The 23088-nt window shown below is 35.0% G+C and overlaps 2 protein-coding genes across 2 annotated transcripts; one reads left to right on the top strand and one right to left on the bottom strand.

Moving 5' to 3' along the window:
* Positions 1 to 579: 579 nt before the first annotated feature.
* Positions 580 to 2280, top strand: sfr1 (SWI5-dependent homologous recombination repair protein 1). The gene is made up of 3 exons (XM_020921552.2): positions 580 to 870; positions 955 to 1296; positions 1693 to 2280. The coding sequence occupies exons 1-3, from the start codon at positions 766 to 768 to the stop codon at positions 1879 to 1881; spliced, it is 636 nt and encodes a 211-aa protein (XP_020777211.1). The 5' UTR covers positions 580 to 765; the 3' UTR covers positions 1882 to 2280.
* Positions 2281 to 23086, bottom strand: cfap43 (cilia and flagella associated protein 43). Its single transcript, XM_055162412.1, is given in 39 exon segments — positions 2281 to 2540; positions 2964 to 3117; positions 3557 to 3637; positions 5254 to 5418; positions 5498 to 5657; positions 5751 to 5863; positions 7781 to 7991; positions 8495 to 8583; positions 8671 to 8757; positions 8966 to 9073; positions 9622 to 9741; positions 9838 to 9966; positions 10147 to 10227; positions 11032 to 11118; positions 11231 to 11446; positions 13273 to 13416; positions 13878 to 13994; positions 14536 to 14640; positions 14708 to 14833; positions 14980 to 15057; positions 15914 to 16009; positions 16903 to 17053; positions 17804 to 17934; positions 18007 to 18171; positions 18472 to 18635; positions 18722 to 18865; positions 19944 to 20047; positions 20404 to 20552; positions 20645 to 20722; positions 20791 to 20907; positions 20986 to 21117; positions 21190 to 21266; positions 21413 to 21557; positions 21912 to 22062; positions 22148 to 22248; positions 22250 to 22316; positions 22403 to 22499; positions 22580 to 22833; positions 22934 to 23086. Coding segments are annotated over 39 exon segments (4896 nt in total). The 5' UTR covers positions 22963 to 23086; the 3' UTR covers positions 2281 to 2367.
* Positions 23087 to 23088: the final 2 nt, after the last annotated feature.

Below are 23088 nucleotides of genomic sequence, written 5' to 3' on the forward strand. Positions count from 1 at the left end.
TATAGTGGCAAACGTTTCTCAAAATACTAGACCTAATATTACAAAATTGAAAATACTAAGTCTTAATTTGAAAGCCCAGGCCATATTTTCTAGAAAAAAAGTTGTGTATACAATAACACTTCTGATTGGCCCCATCACGTATTTATTCCCATCACAGAATAAATAGTTACCTAGCTGGCTGTGAGTCTTGATATGCTGTAACAGCTCCTATTTAAGGACCAAGAAGTGGCTAATAATCAGCTGTTGCCCCCCCCAGTGCTGCTCTAAAGAGCCCCTGAGGAGCCAACATGATCAAGATGATTCAGTTATGACTTTGTACTGCCCCTATTAAAAGACCAGCTATGTGTATTTGTTATCACTATAACACACAGGACAAACAGATACGGTAAATATGGTAAATACAATGTTCATATTATATTATAATATATTATAATAACGTTATTAATGTGTAAACCATTTAAGCTATGTGACACAATACGTCTGTGTGTTTTTTTAAAAAGCCAAAATAGATCTTCTCGACTACATTTCCCAATATTCCCTTCGGTTATACGTCACTAAGACTCGTCCAATCACTAGCTTTGGAGGCTTTCTTGAGCTCAAAAACACGGAAGTGAAGATAGTACACCGTTGTTTACTTGATTTACTAACTGTACACGCTCACTAAAAAAGCCTCTTAAAAAAAAGTACAGTTTCTAACTTGTCCCGACGTGAGCTGATCTTTTTTACGTTTACTCCGATGAAGCCAGTTTAGCTCAACTTGTAGCGATGGAAATCACTCCAAAAGCAACAACTAAATTCAAATCTGTTTATTCCACTCCCGAAGAAACTGGGACAGGAGACATAAGTCCGAGTGTCTCAAGTGCAGAAAAGGTATTTACTGCTTATATTATTCTGTGCTGTCCGATCATCTGTACAAAACGAATTATTAACGGCGCGATGTTGTCATGTTTACAGTCTCACCACAAACTCAGCGCTTCTTTGAGGGAGAGGCTGAAAAGATGCAGGCGGTCCTTCACCTCTCCCATCTGCGTGGCCAAACGTTTGTGTGTGGATGAAGAGGAGGATGAAGTCCAACCCCAACAAGTCCCAACAACAGCCATCAAACAGACAGTTAATAATCCTCCACTGAACAGAAACGTGCTCAGTTCAAATAACGCAGAAGGATGCTGCAGTATTGGACCCATTTCCGAACCATGTCTGAACTTGACCCAACAACTCGAGCAACTTAAAAAGGAAGTGAAAGACAAGACAGAGACTCTGAGAAGATTAAAGATGGTTAAGATGTATAGAAGCAAGGTAATAGCTGAATTTTAAGAACAGAAATATGTAATTTTTCTGAGTCTGCTATCAGCTTGTCTTATGAATGAGCTGCTTTGCCTGGAATTTTACATATATTAAACTTCTGTATCTAGCAATTATTATTATTATAAGTCTTAAGTTACAAAAAAAAGACCTTGAAAACCAAGCATTACTATAAAGCATGATCACCTCTCCACAGATGTGACCAGTAGATTTTTGATGCCACCTGCTTGTCTTCATGGATATACTGTAGATATGTTCAATGCCATACTTGCCGAGACATTTCAGCCAAAGCAACGTCTCCTTGGAGGCAAAATAAAGATAGTGCATCTTTAATATAAAGCAATGCCTACCAGATGAATACAAATATTAAATGTGCTTTTTTTTCCTCAGAATAATCTTACACAACTCCAGTCCTTGATTGACAAGTGGAGGAGCTGTGCCCAGGCTGCGCTCTATGAACTGCAGTCAGAAGTTACCCAAGATGGAAAGAAAGCCAGTCTATCAGAACTCATAGATCTGTTTGGCTTGGAGGACAATATTCTGCACTTTGATCGCACAGAGGAGGACTTCACAACATAACAAGTGTAATGAAAGGTTACAGATGTATGAGTTCAAGGCATTCCAAAAGTTGTTTAAAACTGAGTTGGACAATATTTGTGGAAGACTGTTCTCTTCAAGTGTGAAAGAGCAAATGTGTGCTGTTTCTGAGAAATTACTGGGTTTTTGCACAAGAAGCAGCTGGTACAACATCTTAAACTTAACAATAACTTTTGTTTTAGTTATATGGACCGGTGACAATATAGTTTGAAAATTTTGAAAAAACAGTTGTGATGGTTGCCAGATCACAGATATATTGTACCGTTTTTGTACCATATAGAGTAAGATTGGCACTTACCCTGTAATGTATTCCAGTTTTTACATTTAATTCTAAAATGTGAACCAAACCTTTTCACACACACTCATTTTGTTGCTGCTGAATACCTTAAGTTATAAAGTTTTGATTGTTTATTAATTATTATTTGTTTGGACCTTCTTTAACACTTTTCTTTTTTTAAATCATGCATTTTAATGATGTTGCAGCCGGTTGAGAGAGGGAAAGTTCTTTGTCCTGAGACGTTCCACTTCCGCCTTAAGCAGGGACAGCTCCTCGGCCTGAACCTGGGCCAGCTCCTTCAGTTTACGCCTTTGGACAATCTCCTGGTTACGTTCCTCTCTTTTCAATGATGGATCATCTGTAGCTAGAAACCAAACAAGCGATTTTTAGTTTGTTCATCCTCATTACATAACATTATATTTGTTGTATTGTGCCTTAAAGGTGCATTGTGTAAATTTTCTGGTAGAGGGTCCGTCAAATGCTTTTCTCCATGGAGATGTTATTGCTTTGTCTGGAATGTTTCACAGTATGGTGTTAAATCTTTCTATCTTCATGAAGACCAAACCAGACCAAGTTACAGGTTGGATCTGTGGAGAAACAACCCCACTCGCAATCAGAATGCCTGTTTTTCTAGGTATTTTTGAGCTATAAATATATAAAATGTAATAAGTGTAAGGTAGAGCTGTTTAATGTCATACTGTGGAACATTCTAAGCAGAGCAATGAAATCTCCATAGGTAGCACCTTAAATGAATAAAACTGAACACTAAAATGCCTGTATTATTTACCTATTCTGTCACACATGTGTGCCAACTCTGACACAGTGACTTCCAAGTCTTTCCTCTGGGCCTCTAGCACTGAGGTTTTGTCAGACATGAGCTTGGCCTGCTGTTCAAGCTGCTTAATTTTCTGCTTGCGATGGTCCACCTTTTTTAGATGAGCCTGAAAAAGTATATGTATGGATTATAAATGTATGAGTTATACATTTTACAATTATAAACTACAGTAATGCTGTGTATATTAAAGGTACATTGTGTAACTTTTTTGGTGGAGGGTCTGTCAGATGTTTTTCTTCATGGAGATGTTATTGATTTGTCTGGAATATTTCACAGTATGCTATTAAACCTTTCTATCTTCATGGAAACCAAATCAGACCAAGTTACAGGTCAGATCTGTGGAGAGGCTACCCCACTCACAGTAAAAATGCCTAATTTTTGAGGTATTTTTGAACTATAAAACCAGCTGTAATTTAATAAATGAAACATAGAGCTATTTAGGGTCATATACTGTGAAACATTCCAGGCAGAGCAAAGACCATCTCCATAGAAACAAGAAAGTGACGAACCCCCAATCCAAAAATAACAGTACACCTTTAATTTACCTTTTCTCCAAATGCTATAGTCTTCTCCAAGCTAGTGACTTGCTTAGACACCCGACTTTCTCTATCAGTCTTGTCGAGATACTGTGAAAACAATTGATTAAAATGTATATGTACACACTTTTATAACCAACATAAAACTAAAAACTATAAAACACTAACAATGGAGCATTTGGGGTGAATTTATCATACTTTTTATGTTTTTTTCCTGTATTAAACTGAATTACACAAAGACAGGAAAGCGTGCCGCACCTAAAGAATTACCTGAACCTGATGCCAAACTGGCATTCTTGCTTGAAGAAATATTGTGGTGCTGTGTTTTGGACTTGTTGAAAATGGTGCGATGGGTGACTCATATGATATTAATTTTTTTAAGATCACCTCTGCCCTTCAGCTACAATCACACTTGCTCGCACAACACATCAAAACTTAATCTGGGCTGGACCAGGACTGAACCAGAACTAAAACAACCAAATATGGCTACATCAGGACTAGATTGGGTAGGCCTGTCACGATAACACATTTTGAAGCATGATATGTAGATATACAGAAAATATTGCAATAAACGATAATATTGGAACTACAGGATAATCTCAGTAAACCAGTTTTTAAGTATATAATATTAAAACAAACAAATAAACAGCAGAATGAACCAATAATCAGCAACAGAAGTGAATTATTCTACTCCCTACAGCTCAAATCTTATCGTATTACACATAAATGACAAAAACTAAACCACCGTTGCAAAGACAAAGTAGCCATTATTAATACTGAGTCCCAAAATATATAACTATCATACACTAAAAAGTAAATTTATATAGTAATAATTGGAACAGGCCTAAAACTGAGCACAGACCAGGATAAGTTGAATCCACCCTTAATGACTAGATGTTTTTACTTATGTGCTATGTGTGTATTATGTGTAGCTATGTGCATTCATCATGAATTCAAAGATGCAATAAACATGTAGGTGGTAAACCCCAACTCAGAAAAGAATCATTTGTCAGTGTTATCACAAACACATCACAACACAACAGCTGCATGTTATCAGATTCATCTGATAACAATTTTCTCTCTACAAATTATATGACTCTGCCAAATCAAGACCTGCATCAAACTGCTGACGGAGTTCCTGTTTAAGTGCAGAGAGAGGACGTTCTTTAGAACTACAAGCAGTGATGGGAAGTAACTGAATACTATTCAGGTACAGTTACTTTTTCATTCGGTGGGATTTAGAATGCAGTTACTTACATTATGGTATTTGATCAAGTAATTTAGGCTTCAAACTGCACTTAATCAGTGAGAAAAATAGAAAACTCTGCTCTTTTGGTGAGTGCATGTGTGATTTTCCATCTCAAATTAGTAGGAAATGCTTTAAAAACTGAAATAAATATAAATCTGTTTTTAATACAATGTTGCATCTTTACACTTTACTTTACACTACTATTTAAATGCAACTCAATGTCAATGTATTATAAGTATACAGAATACAGTACTATGAATGTCCCATATATTAGAATTACAAACATGAATAAATACATTTTAATGTAGATATTAAGTATTTTGTAACTAAATACAATTTCAAAGTGTTCTTCCTATCACAGACTACAAATCTGTTCATTTTGACATCCACTTTTTGAGTGTTTCAAATTTAGTGTCGCTACTATTTGCAACCAACTATTTGTTAAAAGTAGTGTTACCTCATTTTGCTCCTCAGAGAGCTTTAGCATTTGTATATCTCTAGCCTCATTTTGTAGATCTTCAATGCGCATCTTGTTTACTGTGTTTTCCCACTCCTGCTGAATGATGCCTTTGCGAAAGTCTTTACAGGCCACCATGGTTGAGATCTTCTGTTCTCCAAGCATCTAAGAAAACACTATAAGCATTAAAACTGTTCCATATATGAGTAGTTTTTTTTGGAGAATAATAATAATAATGCCTCACAGTAATAGTTTTGTTCAGGTTTCCCACTATACTTCTATCAACTAACACATAGTTGGAGTAGTCCACTGTGAGCTCTGTATCGTACATCTCTACTTGGCCCCATTTCAGTAAGACCTGGATCTTGGGGTCTACCATGAATTGCGTCTTCACTTTATGCAGTCTGCAAACATTAAATAAGATATCACTCCATAAAAGTCAAGACAGCAATTGTCTGTTTAAAAATCTATAATCATTCCGTAATTATGACACATACCTTTGGAGTTCCTCAGAGATAGTTTTTATTTCTTCAATGGCGGCTCTCTCCTCTTCCCTCCTTTTTTGCAGAAATGCTAGCATCTCAGCTAGAGTCATGGCATTCATTTTTACCTGTAAATGGTAAATACAATATAAAACTAGGCAAGGCAGGTGTATTTGTATAGCACAATTCATATACAAAGTAATTCAAATAGCTTCATAGAATAAGACATTCAAAACACAATACAAACAAATTAAAACATAAAAATAGTCACATTTTTACACATGAGGACAGTATGTAGATGTATACAGATATACTTAGACAAACTTTATGGGTCTACAAGGGATATTACTTTTAGTGTTAAGATTACTGTAGGAAGAAATGTCACAATTTTACAGTTATTCATATCTATTAACACCATGACCAAACAGAAATCCAAAAACATATTTCATTCACATTTCTCTAGTTTTATAAAATAGTCAAACTTTCTGAATGATAAAGTAAAGTCAATATGGCCAGCCAGAAAATGTACTTACTAAATTATTAAATTATGTTCTTTTGTCTTTTTTTAAATTGACTTAATTTAAATTTTTATTTTTAGCTCTCACAGATATATTATAAACTATCAAACAAAACAATTTAAAAGCACTGCAACCACAGAATAGAACTTCAATATGAATAAATATGTTAAAAATAGATATGCATGAAATGTATATTTACAAAACAAATTTTAATAATATAATATACACTATACAGGTACAGTTATTCAGCTAAATAGTTAGAATACTTGTTTATAGACCTGATAAGACGAGCAGTAAGCTGTAAAAATGACAAGTATGTGAGTATTAATAGGCCATGGGGCTGGCTCCTGTCATACTTTAGGTCAACAGATATTTTTGTAAAAGGCAAATGAGATGGCAATGCTGCTCTGGGTTTGTATCACATTCTAGGTTACCACTGCCAATCTGATAAGACTTGAATAACATAACAGTGGGTACACTGATTTACATGACTGGTAAAAATTAGATAGCTAGAATATTCAGATGATCACTGGATTTTTATAGTAATTGTTTTGCAATTCATTTTAAAAAAGTATCATATTTCTTCTTCACTTTTTTCATTGTTGCCTTTGCCACGTTGGTTTAATTTCTTTTTCTTTTTTTTTTTTTTTGCATATTTTTCCTTGTCAAAACCTGCACAGGTGTGAACAAGAAAATTACTCACATCAGATGTCGCTGGCCGTTTACAGGCACACCCAAATCTGATTATAATCCTAGTTCATGACCTTTAAGATTAGTAAAATGACTTGCAACCCATAAAATCTTATGTGAGTAACTGATGAGAGACTATGAACAGAGAGACATCAGATGATTTTGCTGTTTACAGTGTCATTTTAATAATTTTATAAATCCTAATCCTGTCAATAATCCAATGTTGACACTGTTTATATCAATTTCACAGAATTATTCTGTTTACATCTGATAACTCCAAAAATCAGAGAACGGTCAGATCTTTGGTGGGAATGTAAATATAGCCATGGTCACTGACTGTCTGCTTCTTTGTTTCTTTTTATATGCTTCCTGTTTTCCATTTTTATGCTTTTTGTGTTATTGTTCTATGCTGAGTCTGTAACACTTTGTAACCCTTATTTTGAAAGTGCTTTATAAATAATGATTAATTTATGTTTGACAGATATACATAACTGTTGACATTTAAAGGTGCATTGCGTAACTTTTCTGGTGAAGGGTTCGTCATCTGCTTGTCTTAATGGAGATGTTACTGCTTGATCTAGAATGTTCCACAGTCTCAAGTGAGAAAAATATTTGCTACATTACATGTCAGATCTGTGGAGAGGCAACCCTATTCACAGAGAGAATGATTGTATTTTTGAGCAATAGAAACACCTGTAATGAATAAATGCTAGATAGATTTCCTGTCATACCATGGAACATTCCAGGCAAAGCAAAAACATCTCCATGGAGACAAGCAAGTGATGGACCTTTCACCAGAAAATTTGTGCAATGCGTCTTTAAAACATGTTGTATTACCTTGTGTTCTTTCTCTATTTTGGTTCTCCTGAAAATGCAGAACCTTTCCCAGATTAAAGGATTCAGGTTCTTGGGCATATTCTGAGGCGAGTCCATCTCATCCACGGCCATCAGCAGCTTCCCAAGACTCTCTGGAGCCATGGACCCAGACAGTAGCGGGTCTTTGAATGGGATTGGGTTTTTAGTGGTCTGTGCTCTCATCTTTTGGACCCTATATAGATATATATATGACAAAACAGTAAAATATTATAATGTTTGTATTATGCTTTAGATTGGAATGTACTTGTTATCGCTGCTAGATAAATCATCATCAACCATCAGTTTATATTTGGCAGCAATTTTGAGTGAACATTTTCTCCACAAACAGTAATATATTCAGTTTCATCTGTCAAAAAATGCTACCCATGTAGTTTAGAACTGTACAAACATGTTACAAAATGTGATTCTTGTAAATGTTTGTCAGCTCATACTTCTTTTTGTCAATTCTCCAGGTTGCATTTAAACTTATCACTTATTAGAAAAATCATCTTATCATCATCAATCAAAATCAGTCATCATATTTTTTTGATTGATTTTGCATGTTATTTTTGTGTGTATTTGCGTTATGTTAAAAGCACATTATCACCCTGACATTAAACACTTGAAGAAAAGAACAGTAAATTACTAATCACAAAAAATAAAATCATTTAACCCTAGAACTTGTAAACAACAAACCTGGGTCTACGTTTGAACAACCTATACAGTTCGTCAACAAAGTGGCTGGGAACATCACTGAACTCTTTTCGAAATTCTTTGTCAAGATCCTGAGGGACAATATTTGAAAACAACAACAGTCAATTTTAAAGTTTATAAAGCAAATTTAATTTTACTATCAACTGTATATAACCCACTTTATCCTCAGCTACTACAGTGTCGTAAGTCATGCGAAATTGCTCCACTTCATCTTCACATTTCACCACCTCCTCTGCGATATCATCCTGCCAAAACAATATAATGTCTGCTCTTTATAGTTGATTTAAATCTTCTCTGCATTTGAAATTATGAGCATTCCCACACAGGTTCACACTTGCACAAGAAACCTGTGCATGGGGTATGTAAAATGCAGAATTATTTATAGTTATAGTTATATTCTCGTGAGCGGTGATAAAATCCTCCAGCATTCAGGTAAAATTTGGATTTTCTGACCTTGTATGTCAGCACTTGTTCAAGTTTGAGCTTGAGTTCCACCTCCCGGTTTCTCAGCTCTTCTTCAATGAGCAGGGAGTAGCACAGATTGGTAATTTTTAACTCTTCCTGTGGAGAAAACAACATGGTAGGCACAAAATTATAGTTAGAATATACACAAATACAGTGTCAAAGAGGTTATATTATATTCTGTCTGGAAACAACATATTTATAGTGCTGTCTGTCCCAGATAAATTTGGTATTTTATATATATATAAATGTAAGGCTGGTATTTTAGCCAACTATATTTCCACTTACAAAGACACAAATAGTAAACTTTTGCAATATTTTGTGCATTAGCAAAATGTGTAAAAACTGAACCCAAAACATGCACAATAGATAAAATTAGAGATTAAAATCATCCTGAACAGGCCTAGGTCAAGATCTGGAAATGGGTCCCCTCCTGACAGATAGCTTCAGCAGCATTGAAAAAGGGGTTAAATAAAGGACAAATTTAGGACAATAAAGTATTAACCATAATCTTAACCATAAATAAATGCTCATTGCTTATTTTAGTGACTAATAAACCAAAGCTTTTTTATTTAATTGTTGTATTTTCTACTACCAGAGCTTATATAATACAGTGTTGTATTTTATTACAGTAAGTGGGGCTTCACCTGATTTACAGCCATTTCACACTTAATTTTCCGCTCAAACAGCTTTGCCAGAATTTCATCAAACTTTTCAGTCGCTTCTTTTGTGGCCATCTGCAGTTTTCTCATTCCAGTTTCCAAGACCTGAAAATTAAACATGAAAAATGTGTACATTCAGCTTGCACGCAAGAAAATACTGAACGCCTTGCATATATACTGTACATATATATATTTTTTTACTTTTCTGTATTTGTCCTTTTCGTCATTCAGATCTTCACACTTCTTCTCATAGTCTTTATGCATCCTTTTCTCCTCCTCGCTCCACTGGGACTCAGGTTTGGTCAAAACAAACTCAGGAGGAGGAATTTCCTGTGGAGTCAATTCAAAAGAAGCTATGTGCCCTGATTTGTTTAATTCAGCTGGCACCAACCAAGTGTCGGATTCACTGAACAGATACTGGAACATTTACAGTAATACTCCCTACAAAGACAACATAATATAACGTCCCCTAACAAAAATACAAAATGTTTCTTAACAAAAAGGTCTCACTGATTTTAGGATGTCCTCTTTCTTCACTTCAAGCACTCCGTTCATCATGTCATCCAGAGCTTTGTCCCTGGCGCTATTACCCTGCAAATAGGACAACACCAGTGCATTGTTATTTAGTAAAAAAAAAACAATATTGTAGTTTATCAGGTGCATATGGCGACTCCCAGTACAATGAATGTGCTAAAGCCACAGAAACAAGACGTCATCGTTCATAACGTAATAATATATTTGTCATTATTAGTCACTGAATGTGGGATACCATGCTTCTAACCATAACTATACTACATTCAATAGTTCAGGTTTCAGCTATAGTTTTTTTCATTATAGTGTATTTAAGGGAAACCAGGTCAAGTTCCAGATCATTTGTCTCCAGTGTGTGTATACGTACAAAAATGTTGTTTTTAAGTAAGAATAAAGAATTAAGAATACATGTAAACTAGACAAATCCAACGCAATACTGTGGAAAATTCCAGGCAAACAAAAATATCTGTATATTATCACTAGAACATGTACATACATAGTGCCCTTTTCATACCTCATATAAAGTAAATTTAATAATCATTTAGTATTACTTAATTATGCTTTTATTAACATAAACAGTAAATGTGTTACTTTTTATTTAAATAAAGTTTTAAGTTTTTATTTATAACTATACCCCTAAAAGTCACAAATGTCTATCATACCAAAAAATATAAAGCTTGGATATGGAACTTTTCAAAAAAACACTGATAGAACTTGACACCTTGGGTGATATTAATATGTCAAATTTTGGGGTCTGGCCCATGGACTAATTGGCACAAAATATCAGATTACTATCTATAGAATGTAAACCCTGGAACAAACAAGTGTGAAAACCCAAACACATGAGTTTTATTGGGCACATACCTTGGAAGCCAAACGTCTCTTCTCTTCCAGCTCTTTCTTCTCCTGCTCTTCTTTTTGCTCTGGGGTGAGGTATTTCTCAGCTGTAATCTAGAGTTAAAAAAACAACAGAATTTATTTTGTATGCGGTTACTGTGACAGGAAATCATACTGCTACAATCTTAAACCAACAAGTGGTTTGATATGGGATATTGCTGCTAACCTCTGAGTCATGGACAGTTAGCAGCATCTCGGGCCACTCGGCTACAGTTAGACTGGGCTCCCAGATCTCGTGGAGATTCTCGTGGCGATCCAGCTCTATCATGATCTCCTTGATGCGAGCATTTCTTTGTTGGATGTTCTTCAGCTCATGCACTTTCTGTCTATGGGCTGCGTCAAACTCCTTGTTGAAAGCTGTTTTGACCTGATAGATTGCATCCTGGGGAAAGGTTCGGCCTGGTTATTTGCTGTAACATAGTTTGGACACACCATCTCATTCAGTATTTATTTATTTTTACTACTTTCAACATTTTATATACATACAGAAGACATCAAAATTTGAAGTAAAATATATGTAATCACTTAGCAAAGAAAAAAAGTAAAATAACTCACACTAAATATATATTTTAAATATTTTGTATGCAAATCCTCAAAGTAGCCACCTTTGCTTTGCTTTTGAGTTATTTAACATTATTCTATATACTACATATTTTCTTAGATCTTATTTCATATGTTTGTTGGTATATCAGGCTTAGTATTATGGTAGCCACTTATTCTATATTTTACTCTCTATACTAACTACTGCATAAGTTTTAGCACATTGGTTCACCACGGTCCCTCCCTCTATCATCATTTTTAATAGATACCAACTACAGCAGACATACTTACCACGCCCTATAAAGACAGACTCTTTGGAATGCGATACCAAAAAATAGTTTGGTAATTTCAGATGTGTCAATTGAATATAAAGGGGCACCAGTAGCTCAGTTGGTAGAGCATTTGCCCACTGATCTAAAGTTTGGCAGTTCAATTCCAGCTCTCGACATAAACATCATAGGTTGAGTGGTCAGATCCACTGACCCACAGGTTGGCTGGTGTGATTCCAGCTCCCACAGATGAATGCTGTCATTGTGTCCTTGGGCAAGACACTTAACCCACCTTGCCCACAGTGTCTGTGTGAATGGGTGAGTGGTTCCTTGTTGTAAAGCGCTTTGAGTGCCTTGAAGGTGGAAAAGCACTAAAGAAAAATGTGACCATTTAATAAAGTATTTTACTATTTTACTAATATATTTGATCATATTATAACAATCTCACACTTAATGACAATGAGTTATCCCCATGTAATCCCTCAGTCGTCCAGGAAGGTTCCATAGTAAAAGAAAATTAAATTCTGTCTGGATGGGTGACAGAACTGAATTTTCTTTTGCTCACCATTTATGTAATGTCATGGGGTACATTGCATTAAAACTGTCAGCAGCACTTCATCTCAAAGAAGATCTAAATTACATTAGATTAGTTTAGAAAAGTTTTCTCTATAGAGTTCAGGATTGTGTCGTCACATCTGAGAGTATTTTCAGTTAGCCTAATGTTAAATCAATGGAGAGTTTTATTTAAAAGTTTTCCATCTTAATGAGTATTCACCTCATGAAGCTAGTGCCAGCTGCTGTTAACAACGCTAAGGAGACGAAGTATTCTGACGCAGTAGAATTATAAATGTTTTACAAGTAGTAACCCAGCATCTTATCTTATCTTATTCACCTTATCTTTTTCCACTACTCTTTTGTTTTGGCTACTGTATAATAATAATGATAATAATAATGGATTACTCTTATATAGTGCTTTTCTAGACTCTCAAAGTCACTTTATAATCTGGTGCATTATACATTCACTCCATACCAGTGGTAAGATACTATTGTAGTCACAGCTTCCCTGGGGCAGACTGACGGAAGTGAGGCTGCAACATCGGTCCAACACTCACGCTCACACCATTTTCATACTAGGCAAGTATCTTGCCTAAGGACACAATAACAGTTTTTAACCACTGGTGCCTAATTTTCACAGCCGTCTCCCATTCAAGTATCACTACTGATGTTTTGCACTTGGCACAAAAATGGTAGATTTGGTCAATAATGATCCCAACATACAATATACTATCTAACCAGTGATGACACACAATGATAAATAAATACAATAATATTCATTAACCCATCTTATTGCTACAGTATGCTTCAGTTGTACTTTGAATGTTCACTATTGTTCTTTTACCAGTAGCAGAATGATCTGGTTGACCATCTGTTCTCGACTCTGCACTTCAAACTGATTGTAGAGGTAATGACCTGAATACCCAAACTCATAAGAGAAACTGCTTTTGATGTCAACATGGCTTTCCTCTTCTTTCTCCTTTTGTTTCTGAAATGGAAGGAAAAACACAACACAAACACATTTTATAAGAGGTTTAAGGACAGATTCTGTGGCCGGGTGATTATAAACTTGCTCCAAAGATTACTGAGAACTTTGCGACAACTTTTTTGCTAGCCACAAAGTTGTAAATGTAGAAAGACTTGTGGATTGGCGTGTGTTCAGCTATCCCCAAAGTTACAACACTAAAAGTTCATAGTTAGAACTGTGTGTCAAAGCATCAAATTATTTTCGAGCAGTAAACTTGTTTTGACTTGAAATGCTTCACTGCCATGTTTTTTTTTTCATAGTCAATTCAACCCAGACATACCTGCCTTTTGAATTCTTGCATATTGAAAACAGCCAACATACTGACTTGAATAGAAAATAATTCATGACATGTGACTACCTTTGCAGCGTAATCTGGAGTCTAAACCACTAATTGTCTGTGTGTGTACATGGAGTCTGCTTACTGTGCACTGGGCCTTTTCAATTTTCCTCATCTGCTCAACACATCGTAGATCCTCCAGCTCTTGTTTAGTGCGTTCTTTCAGAGGATAGTTTTTCACTTCGTAGTCAGAGTGAAAGCCCTACGCACCAAAACACAGTGGTTATCAATGAGACTGAAAACTGTTTTCAAAAAGCATATTAACTAATTAGCTAATAATTAGTTTAAACAATTTAATAAAAAATAAAAAGAAGAGGAATTATATCAGTAATTTTATTACTACTTCATTACTACTTGCCGTAAGCATAATGTAAATCGTAATCGTAACCTAAATTAAACCATATCTTTTAGTTTAAAAGACAACATTTTTGATCCTTGTGAAGTTACTATTTTTCAGTCCCAAAATGTGACAAATACTGTATTTGCTTTCTCACACACACACACGCAGAGTATGTCTATATCTCATGTACTTAAAATAGCTTTTAATGTTTAAATCGTTCTCTATATGGTTCTGTTGCTCTCTTGACTGCTTTAATATTTGTTTTGTAAAGGGTCTTTGAGTGTCCTGAAAAGCTCTATATAAATCAAATGTATTATTACTATTATTATATTGTCTTGTATTTTACATTCTGTTACACTGTTTCTTTGTCTGACATTAAATGTAAAAAACAAGCAAATCCCACCTTCACAGATCTGCCTTTGACCTTCAGAGCATCCCAGTGGTCCCTCTTTAGGACGTCACGGAGGTAATAATTGGCCAGAATGTTCCACTTACTGTCAGTCCTCATCTATGAAAGAAACATATGTATAGAGGCATTTGAAGTATAATGAGGTATAAATCAATATTTGTAGTACTTTTAACATTTCTTCCTCTATTGCAGCCTCAAGGCTCATCTGCGTGTCTACATCCAAAATGAACTCTTTTGGGTCCAGACGCTCGTTTTCAGGAACATTCTCATTTTCACGCACCATCTCATGTAACTGCAAATATGATATAAAACACATTTCATTTGTATATTTCAAATGTGATTTTGTAAAGACTTGTCAGTGTATTTTTATATGAAATAATGTATACAGTTACATGATGTTTGTGTAATGTGCTCTATAAAAGTGAAATCTGATCTTACAGTATCCCGTATTTCCTTCAGTTTCTTCCTGAGGTTTTTCTTCATTTCTGCATATGTTTTATTGTCTTCTTTTACAATCTGATGAACACAAATAAAGGGTTGAATCGTGTTGTCACAATGTTAAAATTTCTAACACAATTTCAGTACTAGACAAAATAATTTATATCAATTAACAATCATTATAAAAAAACACTATTTGTAGACAATAGAAGATAAAATAATAGTACATTCATATTACCATGTGTTATTATAGCTCTGATATACACTACCAGTCAAAAGTTTGGACACACTCTCTCATTCATCATTCAGGTTTTTTTTTTACTACTTTTTACATTGTAGGAAGGTATCAAAATATATGTAGTAAGATATATGGAATTTTGTAGCAAAGAAAAAAACATTAAATGAGATGGAATGTCAAAACTTTTGATTGATAGTCTAGATTAAGACTTTTTTTTAGTACGTATTTTTTTCTGTATCAGTACTATTTCAAACAAGAATCTAGTTTTATTCTAGTTATATTCTAACAACTTCTAACCTTCCACCCACTTCAATACCTCGAAGACAACATGAGAACTATAATAATTATACAAATATTTTTCATAATAAATATAATTTAGACAGACTGATGGGACAGATTAAAGTTCATGTTAACTGCTACAATATGTGCCACTCCTCTTAATTTATTATTATCAAGAGCATGTTTAGAAATACTTATCTATGCCTATAAAACATAAGTATTTTAAGTGTTTGTATTCCCACATTATTGTAGTGAATGATAAGTCACAACACGACTAGGTGGAAGTGCCAAAAGCAATACAGCTGCTTTCCGAATACTGTTTAACAGACTGGTGCAAAAGGCCCCACCTGTAAAGTTATGGCACACAACTACATTATTATTCACCACTGTATTTACATTTGTGTATTAGTCACTCACCGCCTCTTGTCTATTTTCCAGCCACGTCTTATGAGGAAGTGGTTTGTAATTTTCATCTTGTTCTGTTACATCTATAGAAGGCAAATTTCCACTGCCCTAGAAACAAAGAAAAACATCAAATTTTACATACTTTAAGGAATATGTGTATAGGTATTATTACAATGTAGTTATGTTTTAAAGTCCATACGACATAATTAACAGTTAAAGGTGTACTGTGTTTCTCGTAAAGGGTCCCCCATCAACCTGACTCCACGTTTTTTCCTGAGATGTTCTATAGCATGGCATTTAATTTAACTGTCTCCATGGAGACAAGCAGGCCATATCACCAGGCCAAGTCACAGCTCAGATCTGTGGAGAAGTGGACCCACTTACAGAAATAATGCATGTTTTTGCAATAGTTTTGAGGGGGAAAAAAAACAACACCTGTAACTGAATAAAAACAAAACATTTTTGTTTAATGCCATACTGTGGAACATCAATATGTTCACCATGGAGACCAGCAGACCCTCCACTAGAAAAGTTACAAAATACACCTTTTATCATAATTATATTTTAAGAATTTTGGTGAGGTTTATGCGGTGACATACAAAGGTAATTCCATAACTCTTACCTGGCAACCATAGTATTACCAAAGTCTAAATTGGATAATAGCTGACAAAATGATTTGACTAATACAGCTATGCAACACTCTTATTTTGTTAAATAAATGTTTAAACTTAAAACTACCTTACTTGCAAAAAATTGTCCCTGCATTTTGGATGGAATGTTGGTGGTATAGCTAGAGAAATTTTGTTTTACATCTAAGGTCTACTTCATGCATTTTTGTCCTTTTTTTTTTTTTTTAACTTGTTTCTCCACAAACTAAAACTTAACTGAAGTAAAACTATAATAAATATTCACCACAGGTACCTCATTAAACCAAGTAATAATATAATGAGAAAAACATGAAAACTTGTTATGTACACATTAAATACATACAATTGTCTTACCTGGCTATCTTCAGCTTTCCTCATAGAAACCTGTTCACTCCACTTGAGCATATCGCCGAGGGTAGAGTTTTCATTTTTGACTAAACTTTTCAAATTACCCTCTGACAACTTGCTGTATTCAGTGGCCTGTTGATTAGCGACTTCACTCATTCTGTTCAAATACAGATTAAAAACACAAATTATTAGTATAAGTATAAGGTTTTCTTCAACTCATTTATAATTACACATTTTAATTCAGAAATAACCTCAGCACATATGTAAAACAGATACACAAACTGAAATGTATTTAAAAACCTTTGAAATTTTGTCTCTATTCTGTAATGATGTATTCTAAATTTTTTATGGGGACAGGTTTGTTAAATAGGGAAATTTATTATTTACAAATGTATTTTAATAAAATGTACACATTCAACCTTGAAATACAAACTTTACTACAACTGGATTTTAATGTTGCCCTCCAAAACATTTAGTAACTTAAGTTAACCTTCTGATGCCATTATTAATTTATCCGTAATTTTATCTGTTTAATAATATGACAAGATCAAAAGGAATATTTTATCCTGGTCATATTTCATCAGTTTGAGATTTCTTTGAACAACTGTGTAGAAAAGGGCTTATGAACAATTGAAAACACTCTTCCAGTATAAAAAACGCAGATGTGGAATGTGAGTGGGCTGGGATCCACATGGGGCAAGCACTGCGTGTCTATCAGAACTTTGGTTTCCTTCCTCTGGACCTATCTTACCGCTATTTATTTACTATAGAACTTCACAGTAAGCCCTATGAGAGGAAAAGTAGTAATTCATGTCCTGTACTTGGCTCAGAGTGTGCTTCTGAGGCTGATAGTTCCCCCTAGTGTTCACAGCTGTGTAGTGTATGTTTATGTTGGGAAAATCCTTACCTCAGATTAGAACACACGAGGGAGCCATCTTTAGTATTAGCAGTTAGAATAGTTTGACCATCAGCAGAGAATGACACAAGCTGAACTCCAGTGAGGCACATGGAATGGCAATGTAGCTCAATGTACTTTTCCTGTACAAATAATCATATGTGTTATCAAAGTTAATCTTATAAAGACTACTGGTAATAGGAAAGAGATCTTACCACTGAAGCACATTCTCTGACTTGCAGGATGCCATCTTGACCCAGGGAGGCGAGCCATAACTTATGAGGAGAGAGTGTGAGGGAAGCTGGTCCCAAAGGGTGGCCCTTCACTTCACACTTTGGGTTGAGCTCTATCACCTGTTCACTGCCAGAAGAGTCTGAGTGCTACAATAAAGGTAAAACAATGAGTGGATAACATACAGGAGCAAATATCTTTTTCTTTTTTGGTACTGGAGTGTTTGATTGATTGATCAATGATTTACTGTGGCATTCACTCTTTAATTAATATAATACAGCAACAAATGAAAAATGTTAAATTTAAAGCAACATATTTTTAAAACAATAAATACAATTTGTAAAGTCTGTATTGGTATTTAAATTTGTAGTGGCAACTATAGGATTTTTATGATGTTTAGTCACCAAATATTTTGAAAATACAATATAAAGGTTTAAACTTGACCATACCTGTGGAAGCTCAAAACACTGAATACTTTTCTTTTTGTGGCAGTAGGCAAAGATCTCATTATCTCCCAAGACACAGGATGTAAGTGGAATAGGAACTTCATACTTGGACACACTTAAGACATTATTTGATAGACAACCATTTCGGTCTACACTATTGGGGATTTCTGCAAAGTAAAAGTAAAGTTGTATTATGGTTATACATCAAAAAGCATTTATGTACAACACTTCTCATAAAGTGGCCTTTAATTACCATTAAAGTCATCTGCAGGGAAAGACAATAGTGTCAGCAATCTGCTGTGATTCTTGGCTGAGTCGGCACACAATGCAAGAACTTTCACCTCGTCACTCCCCTTTACATACTGAGCAGACAGAGTCAAAGGTAGGCTCTGTAAGACTGCAAAATAGATTTTAAAATATTTATGTAAAAATAATAATACACTTTGAGATGCAAGTTGATGCAAATTGATTAATTATTTTTTTTTTTATTATTATTATTAACTCCAACAGCATGCCATAAACTAAAAAATAACCTTTATGAGACTTTCATTGTCCACAAACTTGTAAATAGTCATTTAAGCCTTAACAAATATTCGCAACATCACATTTTGCACTGTCACTCTACATGTTTTTGTCAAGTCATTCTTCACCAGTAGCCTATTTGCAAAGTCATGGTTACTTAGCATCTTAAAAGTCTTTTCAACAGGCTGAACATGACTAAGTCATGGCGTGGCAGTGATCTTTGCCTTAGAAAAACAAATCCAGACTGTGAGTTTAGTGCAGGGGTGGGCAAACTTTTTGGCTCATGGGCCACATAGGGTCCTAAAGTTTGACTGAAGGGCCGGACAGAAGACAAGACATAACGTGAGAAGAGCTCGGCTTCATTATATTCAAATTCACGTTTATGTAGGACTTCAGACACGCACAATGCGCTTCAACAATGCCGTGGATGAATCAGAACAAATAAATGTGTATAAACCTGTTCCACAGCGCATCACGGATGAATTAATATCGTGACCTTACTGTTATCAGATCAGACTGAACACAGCTCAAGAACAACACTCAAGCCATATAATCACACACAAACACCTGCAAGTGCAGTAAAACCAGACTATGATGTTGTACATATTAATAATTACAAATCAGAGTCTTAAGGTGTTCTAAGTTTGATTTATATCTACTTGACATGGAAGCAGTGCAGTCTTATAGCTTGAACACCAACTACTTCACTCATGGTCCGAATTACTCCTGTAAGAACACTTTCCCACAAAGCATTGCGGCCAACATAATACGCCGCACCTCAATGTATATGTAGTGCACCATCTACTGGGAAACGCTGAAAATGCATGACAAATAAAACATCAACAAGGTTTATTATTATAATTTATTCCAGTTCGGCGGGCCGGATTAAAAGGTTTAAAGGGCCGCATACGGCCCCCGGGCCGTAGTTTGCCCACCCCTGGTTTAGTGCATACCTGTGTATCCTAAAACAGCAAACCTTGATGATGGCTTAGGATCAAGAATATACATGTAGGAATCTGGGGAGCTTGTAAACAGGTAGTGACCATCTTGATCAAACCTGTAAAATAGACAGTCATTATGGCTATGGAAAATGACAAATAGAATGGTTCTTATGGCTAATTTGTATAGGTTCTTTATTCTGTATTAGTGTAAATTGCATTCACATTTTACCATTTCATAATCATGATTTCAAATGGAGGTTCGGAGCCTTTATTGTGTTAAGTTAATATTCAACTTCACGATGTCCTTAGGCTTATATGATGTCACCACTATTGTAATATGAATTATATGAATAGACTCAGCAAACCAACCATTCAAAATCCCACTGTTATAATGCCACGTGAACATAACCTATTCAGAAGTCAAGAGAAGTACATGCTAGTTTTCTGGAAAATATTTGAAGGAATACTTTACACTAAATGATCCACAGCTGTGTGATAGAGGTGTGTTTGGTGCACTATGCGAGGCTGCTGTGGATCTCTAATGTCAGCGTAGAGAAGTTTTCCACAAGTTGTTCCCAAAACCACATAGTTTGCAATAGGACAGCATGCCATACTTGTTATCTTCATGGGATGATATAGAAAAGAATGACATATTGACACTGCACCCACATATAGAAGCATACTGTATATGTTATAAGCATGTGAATTCTTGCCTTTGTTTGTACAGACAAGGAGCCAAGGATTATGCCATCTGTCGACCACACTTGCAGTTGCCCTGGGTCTCTTACAGTCTGAAAAACATGAAAATAAAGACTGCATTTTACAAGCACAAGCAATTAATATTTTTATAGGAGTTTACTAGACATATGTTCTTGTCAGTGGGTGAGAAAGATAAGGCGACAAAGTCCCCAGATGAAACATCCAGGACTTTTTTCACTTTCTCTGTAGGGTTTTCGTTTAATGTGAAAATTTGACCCTGAAAATAAAATATGATTAACTTGTGTAACATTTTAGGAAATCATATATTGTGATTAGATATATATGCAGCCATTACCATATCAGAAGCGCAGAGTAAAGTTTCATAGTTAGGTGAGTACAGAGCGGTTGTCACAGGGCAGGTTAATTCCCATGTTTTTGTAATTTTAATCTGTTTTCCTTTTATTTGTAATCCTTGAATTACATTATTCTGGAAAAACGAGTCATGTTACTTTTGGTCACAGACAGTTGAATAATATTGTATGCTGTTTAAGTTACACACCTTTCCTACTACAATTAAGTTATCTTTATGAAGGGCAAAAGCTTGAAAGCCATGTTTCAGTTCAGGCACTTCAGAAGCTGTTAAGAGCAGAGCAAATATTTGTTAAGGATATTTGCAGTTAGTATGAGTATGCAAAAATATTTGTTAATATGAGTACCAGTGCTGTGTATTCTGCATAAGTAAGTTAAGTATGTATTTATGTATGTAAGTATGTTAGACTTACTTATGGGATCGATGAGAGTAGAGACAGAGAGGTGCTCTGGATCAACAAGCAGCAAAAAGCCTTCTTTACAGCCCACATAGAACTGGGATGTGGTTGTCCAGCAGATAGCAGTAGGAGTCACTCTGGCCTTCATGAAAAGCTTGTTCTGAAAGAAAAAAGTGGTATAAAAAAGGTATATCTTGATGTTAAAATGTACTACCATGTTTACTGTTTCTAGACAGTTTCACATTGATGCAAAGGAACCCAAACTTCTATTTGTACTGAGAGAATTTACTTAAAATTTAAAATATTTGTAGCACCTAATAATCTTTTATAATGTATTTATTTGTTAAGTCCTACTATATACACATTTATCTGATAAACAATGTATTTAATATAACAATAACTATGTCATAATGCAAAACTGCATCTGAAACAAGTTTATCAAATGTATTTTTATTGAAAAGTGACAAAGATGCAGTCTATTTAAATAAAACAATAAGGCAAGCATGACACTAACCACAATGTCTTCTGTCTTGTCTCCTTTGAGGCCTGCAATCGCTGATGGAGGCAGCTCAGGCCCATAGTAACAAAGTTCTTCACTGACGCTGTGGGAGCTGAGCACAAATCTCTTTGCAATGGCACCATCAACATCCGGAAGTTCTATTGGACTAAAGGAATAAATGGCAAAAATTAATAATTATGGAAATTGTTATATATGTATTAATGAAAATAATACTCAATACACACATTTACCATGGTTTAAGGACATGGTGACTGCCAGTCCTCTCAATATTCCATACAGTGATGGAGGATTTGTCTAAAGCACAGATTTGGAGCCAATTCCAAGGGTTAAATACTTAGAGAACATATATTCTTCCCGCCATGTACTTGCTGACAAAGTGGTGTAGCATTTTCCCAATTCCTGTTAAAACATGTTGATACAAATATGAAACAATTATATTATTTGAAACAAGAAATAAGTGCAATTATTTAAGTTAACAAAATTACCAGACTGTTATGGTGAAGTCTGGAAGAGAGGAGCAGCTCACTAAATACGGCCCACCATCACTTAGTGCCAAAGAAATATAATCCAGTTTGGATGATCCTAAAATGTAAATATTACTTAAGTAGTTTAGAAAAGAAAAATTTGAATGTGTAGAGTATGTAGTTTGACCTATAACTAACCTGCAAGTTCATTCTTTAATGCTAGTGTAGGATGACTGTGCACAAATATAGACGGATTCAGCCCAGGTGGGGAAAAGGCGAATATTCCACTGTTTCCGTTTGCCGTAAATACACTAACACCTCTGCCAGGACTCTGAAGTATAGTTTGTTGTTTACTGTTCAAATCTAAAAAGTAAATATAATTGCCACATGGGTATGCGATGGTGTTTTTGTCTACAAAGTAAACATCCTTATTTGTAAATCCTTGTATCCACCTGTAAACCACGTCAAAATGTTAGCTAGCTTACAATATCGATCAAACGTTACTAAATACCACAAATATGTGTAGCCTATGGTTTGACTCATGTTATTTACCTGACTTTTGCACAAGCGAAAATATCCATTGCATGAATAAAGAGTACACTTTAAACGAGATTAATACATTTTTCAAGTCGTTTTCTAGTCGTTAACCGTGTTTATGTTGATTCGATATTGTCTGTTCGTTACCAGGGCAACATGGACACGCCCCA

This window comes from Boleophthalmus pectinirostris, unplaced genomic scaffold (assembly GCF_026225935.1).
Source record: "Boleophthalmus pectinirostris isolate CB_2022bp ecotype Guang Dong unplaced genomic scaffold, ASM2622593v1 HiC_scaffold_5, whole genome shotgun sequence".
In the NCBI taxonomy this organism is placed as follows: domain Eukaryota; kingdom Metazoa; phylum Chordata; class Actinopteri; order Gobiiformes; family Gobiidae; genus Boleophthalmus; species Boleophthalmus pectinirostris.